General features: G+C 35.4%; 1 protein-coding gene across 1 annotated transcript; it reads right to left on the minus strand.

Moving 5' to 3' along the window:
• Positions 1-2949: 2949 nt before the first annotated feature.
• gfi1b (growth factor independent 1B transcription repressor) lies at positions 2950-8109 on the minus strand. Its single transcript, XM_079898462.1, has 7 exons — positions 7954-8109; positions 7350-7459; positions 6090-6275; positions 5717-5946; positions 4614-4751; positions 4343-4508; positions 2950-3823 (listed from the first exon to the last, which is right to left on the minus strand). Exons 2-7 carry the CDS (start codon positions 7453-7455, stop codon positions 3645-3647), a joined length of 1005 nt encoding a protein of 334 aa, XP_079754588.1. The 5' UTR covers positions 7456-7459; positions 7954-8109; the 3' UTR covers positions 2950-3644.
• Between the last annotated feature and the right edge of the window lie 2602 nt (positions 8110-10711).

Here is a 10711-nt window from a genome sequence, read left to right on the forward strand (position 1 = left end):
TTCAAGTTTTGAAATTGGACATTGTGTTCCCATTGAAACTTTTTAAAACCTTTTAGCAGGCTCAATTTTTGAGATATCAAATTCAAATTTGGAATGCAACTTGGTTTTAGGCTTTGATTTTAGAGTCCAAATTATTTTGCAAAATATAAATATTGTATAAAATTTTAAAAAGTTTAGTTCAGTACATTTGCTTTAAAATGTTATCATTTTTGTACACTTTCGTTTGTTGACGTGCTTTTTGACACTCTGCTGAGTGTCTTCATGAATTACAACCATTTAAATTCAGTTCTAAACTCAGAAAGGGGGATGACAGTCAACAAGTTAAGTAGTCTGTTGAGTCCCTGGATCTGTCAGAGCGGTTACTGAATCAACATCTGATTGAATCTCTTACTGAACAATCATAAATGTCCATACGTTAGGCACTCAAGGGTCACATGACAATGTGCAGTTAAAGATATAGACCTACATAGGCAAATTGTTTTGACCTTATGTAGCCCCGCCCCTTTTCAGCGCTGCGCTCGTTGTGATCTGTCTTCCGGTTTGTATTTCCACAGCACGAAGGTATGATCTTACGGATTAATGAATGAATCGTTCATTTTAAAATCTCCGCGGTCTAATTACATTTGTTATGACATCCGCTTCAAACATTACAATGCTCATGATAACTTTTGTCTTTTTGTCATGTTAACTCTACGTTAAAAGGATAGTTGACCCAAAAATGAAAATTCTGTCATCATTTACTCACCCTCATGTTGTTCCCAACCTGTATGAATTTTATTCTTCTGTTGAACACAAAAGATATTTTAAAGAATGTTGGTAATCGAAAAGTTGCCATTGACTAGGAATAAAAAATTATATGCAAGTCAATGGGGCCCATCAACTGTCTGGTAACCAACATTCTTTAAAATATCTTCTTTTGGGTTCAACAGAACAAAGAAACTCACACAGGTTTGGAACAACATTAGGGTGAGTAAATGAGGACAGAATTTTCATTTTTGGGTGATCTATCCTTTTAAGTAAATCCATTTCAGAAACATACAAAGCGACTGCAAAAACGGAAGTTCGAACACAAAATTCTAAAGATGGCTGTGCTCTTTTTTTTTCTCTCTGGTGATTAAGGACTATATACGTTCAAAAGTTTAGGGTCAGTGATATTTTGAAGGAAATTAATACTTTTATTCAGCAAGATTAAATTGATCAAAAGTGATAGTTAAGACATTTCTGTAATGTTACAAAGATTTATTTTCCAAATCTGTTCTTGTGATTAATAATAATAATAATAATAATAAAAAAATCTTGAGCACCAAATCATCATATTAGAATGATTTCTGAAGGATCATGTGACACTGAAGACTGGATTAATGATGCTGAAAATTCAGCTTTGCCATCACAGAAATAAATGACGTATAAAAAAGTTATTTTAAATGGATGATGATTATATGAAAATGATATTTCACAATATTACTGTTTGTAGGATCTATCTATCTGTCTGTCCCAGTATAACACAGCCTCTCATACCTCATTGAAAGAATAGGTGTGTCCAAACTTTTGACGAAAACTGTATGTTAAGGTGTAAGCTACGTGGCATTTTACCAAAACCTGTTTAATTTTCATAATCAGAAATTACTGTTCGTGTACTGTTGCGTAAACGGTGGACAAACAGTTTTCTTATTTACAAAATCATGCAAAATCAACACGCGCACAAAAAAAGAGGAAGTGGAACTCGGGTGTGTGCTTGCCCCTTCATTTCCCCTTTTCTCCATTCAAGGCTACACCCCACCCTCTTGTCTTGGTCCTAAAATCCTGTTTGCTCATACATTGTCTGTCATCCAAATCTGACACCGATTGGCTCCTTGAGCAAGATTGTGATTTGCTATTGGATTTACTGTTTGTTCCAGGATGTGACTGTAACTGTCCTCAGTCTGACTCAGACCCCGTTGCTGAGGTAATGAAAATAATCATTTGCATAGGCACCACAGATTTGTTTACCAACTGTACTAGAGAGGCACTATTTCCACCCTGATGCGGACACTGATTTCTGTTCCTAATTTTTTAGACAGGCGAGCAGGTGTGCAGAGCGTAGATGGGGAACAGGTCAGCAGTGGAAGTGAAGAGATTTCTGATCAACTTTCTTCACCTTTTTTCTCAATAAGTTCCTCTTTCCAAAATGACTGCACATACCTGTCCTGTTTTTCTTTTGCGATCAGGTGACACCCGCTGTTTAGCATTCTGAGGGAACCACAGAGATGTGTAATGTGTGATTTATGTTGCAGTTCGGTGTAAGTGGATTGGATTTTCCTAACTGTCTCTTCAGTTTGAGAGGGAAGGTGTGTGTGTGTGTGTGTGTGTGTAAAGCTGTGTCAGTATAGGAATTTGTTTGGCAAAGCAGCTTGAACTCCACTGATGGGGAGTGACCTGAGAAGAGACGTCAGTAAATCTCTGAGTTTTTTGTAGTCTAAATGTTTGCACAGCTAAGACTAAGAAGTCCCAGTTGGTCAAAGTTTAATCAGAGGAATCATCCCATTCATAAATATAAATGTCTTTGTTTCGCTGCACTGCCTTTTCCTTCCAAGCTCTTGCCCACAAGGACCGTTCGTTCAGACACATGAAGTTTACAAACCTGCCAGGCAGGAGATTTGCATGTAGAGTTCCAGGTACCTATTTGAATGAAGCTTTATCTCCAGTCACACCAGAGATTTCACACAGCCTCTGGCAGTGTGCAGAACCATCGGCAGGGCCAACGGAACTGTGTATCCGGATCCTCGACAGGGCGGAGACACAAGAAGACAAACACAGCAAAGCCTTGTTTGCTGACTCTTCTCATTTTTCACTGTAGCAGGACTGATTTCTCACACATTTACAGTACAAGCACCCCCCTCCCCCTTCTCTTCATCTCACAACTAGATTTAAAAATCCACTGTTATGAATTATTGATCAAGCACTTTACATCTGATTTTAAACAACATTATTTATTTAGAACTATTTTTGTGACAAGAGTTTCTATAAATAACATGACAAAAAAAAAGTTCAACCTAAACACTAACATACAATCTTACTACTTTTTATACCAAAAGAAAAGAAAATGAAAGGCATATGTTTGGACTCCTTCATGGTGGCTGTACCTGGCGTGTGGATTTCATTTAATAGTTAAAATGGACATTTAAATCATTCGATGGACTCTGCTTGTTAGATTACAGTTCTGATGCATTATTGGATCAAATAAAGAAAGTCATTTTGAAATCAATCGAAAGGTCTTCATGAAAATGTTGTCATCATTTACTCGCCCTCATGTTGTTCCAAACCTGCATGAGTTTCATTCTTTACAAAAGAAGATATTTTAAAGAATGTTGGTAACAAGACGGCCATTGACTACTACTATGGAAGTCAATGGCTACCGTCTGATTACCAACATTCTTTCTTCTTGTGTGTTCAACAGAAGAAAGAAACTCATCCAGGTTTGAAACAACATGAGGGTGAGCAAGTGATTTTAGCTTAAGTCATTTTGTCATTTTTATTATTCTTAAATGTAGTTCATTTTTTGAGTGAACCATCCCTTTAACATGAGTCTTTTTTTTTCTCCAAGCAACAGCCATTGGTGGTCTTCATTTCCTCCCCGCTGTCCGCCACGCCATGTTCAACCTCCGTTATTTAAGGCTGTGCTGGCTCTCGTGGTGTCTGCGAAGATCTACCTTCCTCTGGAAGCCTTTGGAACAGATCTCGCAGCCGAACGGCTTGAATCCGGTGTGTTTGCGACTGTGTGTGATGAGGTTGGAGCTCTGGCTGAAGGCCTTGCCACACACCTGGCATTTGTGAGGTTTCTCACCTGCAAACAAACAGAACCCTTTTTTAATAAAATGTCATTTGAAACCCATTTGAATTGGTATAAAACACTGGAAAAATCTTTGCTTTAAAAACAGCTTGAAGCATGGATTTGCGTGCCACCCAGATTTGTTCTGTTTTTTTAACACAGGAGTGGCTGTCTGCTACATGCAAAGGTAACTTTCCGAGAGTCATCAGGAAAGCAGGAAGACCAGCTATGCAAATCAAGACAACATTTGTTTAATCTCCTTTTCTTGATTTATCTGTAGCTGTGCCGCTCTTGGAAACACACCCTAGAAAGCAAGCCAACTTCAGCATCTGAAGTGAATATCTGTTCAGCATATTCAGTTTTAATGATTTACATGGAATGAGTGTATAGATAACATGCATTTCCAAATAATATGGGAAGAGTTTTTGGAAAAACTGTTATTGAGGGGGGCATTAAACTGCATCTGCTTTTTATCACAGATCTCTTTTCAACCACGACATAACAAACACGCAGTCACACACCGTGGCGTCTCACCTGTGTGTATGTAGGTGTGTTTCTTCATATCGGATTTCTGGTGGAATCTCTTTCCGCAGAACTGGCAGGGGTACGGCCGTGTGTCCGAGTGGATCAGCAGGTGAGTGGACAGCGTTGAGGAGCGTTTGAAGGTCTTTCCGCACATCTTGCACTCGAAACTTCTTTCCTTTAAATGCAACAACAACAACAAAAATTCATTATTTCATAGCCATTATCCAAATGCCAGCTGATGTCCAGTGGGACTAACTGGATCAGCATGGTTTGTTCTTACCTGAGAGTGGACGTTCATGTGTTGCTCTAAGCTAACTGCGTGGCCAAAGCTTTTCCGGCAGATGCTGCATCCAAAGGGACGTGTGCCGCTGTGAGAACGTCTGACGTGAACCTCTAGTCCATGAGGGGTAGAAAACACCTGGAGAAGAGGACAGAAACCACAAATGAAATTGAGATATTAAAATACATATATACACACACACACACACACACACATATATATATATATATATATATATATATATATATAGAGAGAGAGAGAGAGAGAGAGAGAGAGAGAGAGAGAGAGAGAGAGAGAGAGAGAGAGAGAGAGAGAGAGAGAGAGAGAGAGAGAGAGAGAGAGAGAGAGAGAGAGAGAGAGAGAGAGAGAGAGAGAGAGAGAGAGAGAGAGAGAGTTATCATTTTCAATAAAATATATTTTTTATAATATATTATTCCTATAATTTACACTTTTAAAAATATAATTTTAATATTTGTTTATTCTTTTTATTTATAAATAAATGGATATATATCATGTATAGGAAATACAGACAATATTTAAATAATTATATAAATAATAATTATAATTGATTCATTGAGATATATATATATATATACATACATACATACAACCTGTACATACATACATGTAAATACATGTACATACATACAACCCCCCCGCCCCCCACGTGTGTGTGCTGTCAAATCGATTAATCGTGATTAATCACATCTAACATAAAAGTTATGGTTTACATAATATATTTTTTTGTATTTGTTATATGTATGAGTGTGTGTGTGTATACATATATACACAGAGACATAAAATATATATAAATATAATGAAATACACGATTTGATGATAATGATAGACTCGATTACAAAATGTAATTTTGTTTCTTTTTATTTAGGTATAATAATTTTAAATATAGATCTAAAATAAAATAATTTTAATATAGATATAGTGTGTGTATTATAATTTATTTAGAAATGCAAATAATAAAAACAACAACATTTAAAATCTAATTTCTAAATAATTTTTTTTTTTTTTTTAAAGAATCCTAAAAAAATACTAAAATAAAAATATACATACATAACAAACAATGAATAAATAAATAATAATCTTACCTTATCACAGGTAATGCAGTGGTAGGTGTTAGACGTAGGTGAGTAGTGTGTGCTGCAATCCAGTGGTTGTGGAGTCTCCGAGCTCTGCTTCAGATGAGCTCCGTACAGGCTGCTGGCGTGCTGCAGGAGCGATGGAGGGAAGCCCATCTGCCTGAAGTCATATGTAGTGGGAACATGATCCCAGGCATAAGAGCTCTTGTAGTAGGAAGGAAACTCTGCCAACTGAGGCTCTGTTGGAGGTACAGTGAAATCATTAAGATGATGATTGTTATTGTGTCTAAATATGCCCTAGAGATGTCACATGATACTTAACAATATGTTTTTTTGTTCCTTACACACGCAGATATGCATGCCAGTGCGCCGCCACACTCACCAGATAAGTAAAACGGCCGTCTGGTTGTGACGGACAGCTCAGGTAGAGATGGCACAGGGCAGTCGGGCTCTCGCTCACACTTGATGAAGTCATACGGGTCTCTGTGGGAAGGTCGAGTGAGGGAATCTACCTGGGGCCGCTCTGGGGAATTGCGTTCCTTTGGTTCCAAAGGGACCAGCGCTGGGACTAAGAAATCACAATGATCGTAAAATGCATGTTACAAGGTTGCAGGAACAGCAATCAAAGTGAAATTTATTAAAATATTAAATCTGAAAATGATATAGTTTCCATAAAACTCTTAGGTCACACTTAAATATGTCTGAATGTCAGTGTATTAGAAAAAAAATATTCAAACCAAGTTGAATCTGATGCTTTATATATATCATAGATTTGATCTCAGAACTAACTATACTTTTCAAGACTTTTTTGCAATAATGATCGCTGGGATGCATGACGTGCAGTTTGTTTTGCTTCAAAGTGAGCTAAAATGTAATGCCACTTGCTTTTATATTTTGTTTCTAATGCAATGAGATTATTATGCAAAAGTGTTCATATATTTTTAATACTCGCTGAGCTATCATCCAGCCATCCAAATATTTCACTCAGGCATCTCCTCTCTAAAAGCTCTTTAAACAAGAGAATTAGAACTGTGTGTGTGTGTATATACATAAAAAACCTATGGTAGCATGAGACTGACAGATCTGAGATTGTTCCTAACACTACATTTTCTTCAAATGAACCCTAAAACACAGTTATAATCCAGTGACAGTACTGCTCTCTTGTTTGAATAGGCCTAGTTTGCATATTCGTAACATCCACCCTAACCGCTAGACAGTTTACAAACTGAAATACAGCCTATTGAGCTATGCCTACATAAAGAGCACAGATGAGGCCCAAAATGCTGTCTTAAGTAAGCAGCGAAGGTTTTGAGACACAGCCCTAGAATCAAATAACAGTCAGCCTGAGGCTGAAGCATCAGCAAACATCAATCTGACAGGTGCTCAGCGCATCCGCTCACCACTCACTGAATCATTGATTTCCCCCAAATAAGAGAATTAAGAGATTTGTAATTATGAAGAATGAATATAAAAACCTCCAAAAACAAACAACATTTTAATTATATATAGATTGTTCGTCTCATGAACATCATATGTCAGATGCACGCAGGGGAACTTGAAAGTCTAGGTAAAATAAAATAAAACCTATACTGAGCATTTCAGTATAAATTCAGTATTTCTGAAATATAATAATGCCATTTACTTGTTTTTGGTGCTGGGTCCGGGACTTTCTGTTCACTTTCCTCTGTGTCGATGGGTCGGTGCACATTGTAGGACTTTTTACTTTTCACCAAAAATGATCGTGGCATGATTCTGTAAAATGAGATTTGTTTACTGTGATGCTTCCATTTTCATATTTGTATGATAGCATGTACATAACTATTACAAATCATATAACAAAACTGTAAAATGATCCATCTAAATACAAATGAAAAATATAGCTACTCTGTATGATGACAAAGTCATTTCATAAAAATAAAAAACAACAACATGCTCAACGCTCTTGTAATAAGATCATTTTTCAAAAAAAAAAAAAAAAAAAGTGTGAAAATGTATACAGTTATTATAAGCTACAATACTTGGTGTTGCTGTTGATGTTTTGAAAGTTTCAGTCAAACTTTTCGATAATTTTATAACATATGTTATATTAAATATACCAAATTATTGTTGAATAATAAATAAGAATTATTTAAATATAAATATGTATATACATATATTTTAATAATAATATACTTGAGGTTGAAAAAAAAAACTTTTAAATAACTGATTTTAATTGTAAATGTATTATAAATATGAAAACAGCTTACCTGAAATGGTGTAGATCCTGAAAAAAATATGTTTAAAGTCCTTTAATGGTTTTCGCAAACTTCGTGATGAAAAGTGCTGGGAAATCCGTTGTGATGTTTAGAAACTTAAGCACTGCATCTCTGAGTTGGTTGCGTTGAGTTTTTTTTTCAACTCCCCTCCCTGATTTTCAATCCGATAATTCTGCGGTGGAATCTGACTGAGCTTTCAACCAATTACAGGCAGAGCAGGTGCGACATATGTCTACAAAACGCAAACACATCCTGGTTTACGCACTATTTGACATATTGGTAAACTATATTTAATATATTTTAACACATATTAGTTATCATTTGAAATTGATAGCTAGAATATTTGTTTACATTTTTAGGCCGATATATTATTTTATTAGGGGTAGGCTAAAGCCTAGACTAGTTATTTTATTAGACCGCATCTCTACTGCTACATGGAGCGTAAAAAAAGCTTAATTGGTTAACAAAGCAATGCGTTAAAGGTTAGTGATATTTTGCAAAACATTTTCTCAAATCATCTGCCGCCAATTTAGTAATTTATCATCATTGTTATTGGCCATCTGTTGACTTGACTCCTGTAAAACATCTTGCGGGCTTAAACATAAGACCATTAAACCAGCAACAAACTTTGCTTGAACGTACCCCTCAGAAATACACACCAAACCTGTAATGTTGGTACCTCAGAATGTTTGCTTACTTTTATTTGCACAGTTGTGTTTTGGTTGCAGCCTTTAGGCGTTTTATCTTTGATTATTAAAAGCACAACTATGCTAATATTTCATCGTTTGTTAAACTAAGCGCTGGGAGACTCTTAAATGTTTATTTATTGAGTGTCTATAATCCTGTGTGAATTATTAATGAATAATTTTCATTTCAAGATTTACCGGGATCAGTTTTATATTGCCTTGTGCGCGCGCATTAATGTATTTCGATTAATGTATTTACACGCCCCCGTGTGGATTTGATGGTGAACTGCAGCTCATTTTCAGGTGACTTCAAAATATAACCAAAGATATAACTAAATTCTTTCTTATAGGGGCGCTTAAGAGTGTGTGTTGCCGTTTTTCTTTTTCTTTTTTTTTAACTTGCTTTACTTCACCTTGTATAAAAATAGAGGACGTTTGCTGAGAGCTGAAACATGCATTAAAGTAGGTTAAATTACAAATGATAGCTATTTTGACTGGCTGGTTCACTCAGAATCGCAAATTTTATTGATATTTTGGCTGTTGTAGTCTGTCGTAAAGGAGTCATTATCGTAAGGAGTCATTATCATGAAGATTCATTACCATTAAGAGTCATTATTTCTCCCTTCAACGCTGTGTAGCAGAGTGGCGCAGCGGAAGCGTGCTGGGCCCATAACCCAGAGGTCGATGGATCGAAACCATCCTCTGCTAAGTTTTTTTTATTTTTTATTATTTTTTTAATTATTATTATTGTGTAGCGATTTAAAGATAACAGCTTGTAATCTCAAGGGTGAAAACATTTTTCATTTTAATTTAATTTGCATTTAGTTTTACTGAAATACAAAGTAATTAAACTAGGTCTAGGCCAATATACACACAATAATAATAATGAAAAAAAACTAATAAAAAGGACAAAACACACAACAACATTAAAAATCTAAATATAAAAATCAAAATACTCCAAAATATTAATAAAAACTGTAGCGTAGTGATAGCCTAAATAACAATGTAGCTAGGAATTACACAAAAGGGGACATATAAACAGTAAAATGCATATTAGCCATATTACTATCAGAGATTAACAAAAAGGACATGCATAGTAGGGAAACACTATCAATGGAAGATGATTCAGGCAATTTGTAGCCTGCTATTTTGAGGGAAGACATCTTTGATGTAATTAAATAGAGGTCTATGACCGTGATTAACCACTAGAGGGACATCTCCACTAAAAAAAAACTTAAAAAGTCTTATCCAGAACATTTAAACCATTATTAATAGGCCAACTCCGTACAAGTTATTTTTCACTTCTTATATCATGCTCTTTTTGATTAGCAGAGGCAGAGACGAGTGTACGAAATTAAACATTACAGTAAGATGAGATAACTATGAGTATAAATAATGAATGGATAAGGCTGTGAAAGATCAATGCACAGTAACAACTTCTGTGATCTCACCCTCATGTGATCACAAAACCCCCTGAAAAACCTTCATTGGAATATAAATGTGGATGTTTGACAGAATCAATGACAGCCTCAGTCACAATTCACTGCAGTTGAATGGGGGAAATATACTAATGAAAGTAAATGGTGGCTGAGGCTTGTCTTTCTGCTTTACATCTTCTTTTGTGTTTAATGGAAGAAATTCATCCCACGGGTTTCCAATAACATGATGGATGAATAGCCTACATGATGTATGTCAACTGTTTTTTTTTTTTTTTTATCGATTTATGATTATTGGCCTATGGAAGCTAGTTGACTTCATTTTTCCCTTACATTTTTTTGTTATTTATGTATAGGAAAAATACTTTTTAAATGTAAATAGTTTATTAGCCTTTAGATTTTAAGCGTTGTTTATCGCACCCTCATTCATTCATTCATTCATTCGATCTTTCTATAGTTCAGTCGTTTATTTATTTAGCTACTGAAAAAATCCTTCACTAGTTTATTCTATTTGGATTTTAAGCTAGTTCACTTTCTTTCTTTTTCATCCTTATTTATTTATGTATTTATTTAGGCCTATACAAGTGATGTTTAGCAAAAAAAGTGCTTTTAAATAAATAAATAGTT

Source organism: Squalius cephalus (genome assembly GCF_949319135.1).
Source record: "Squalius cephalus genome assembly, chromosome: 17".
Lineage (NCBI taxonomy): Eukaryota > Metazoa > Chordata > Actinopteri > Cypriniformes > Leuciscidae > Squalius > Squalius cephalus.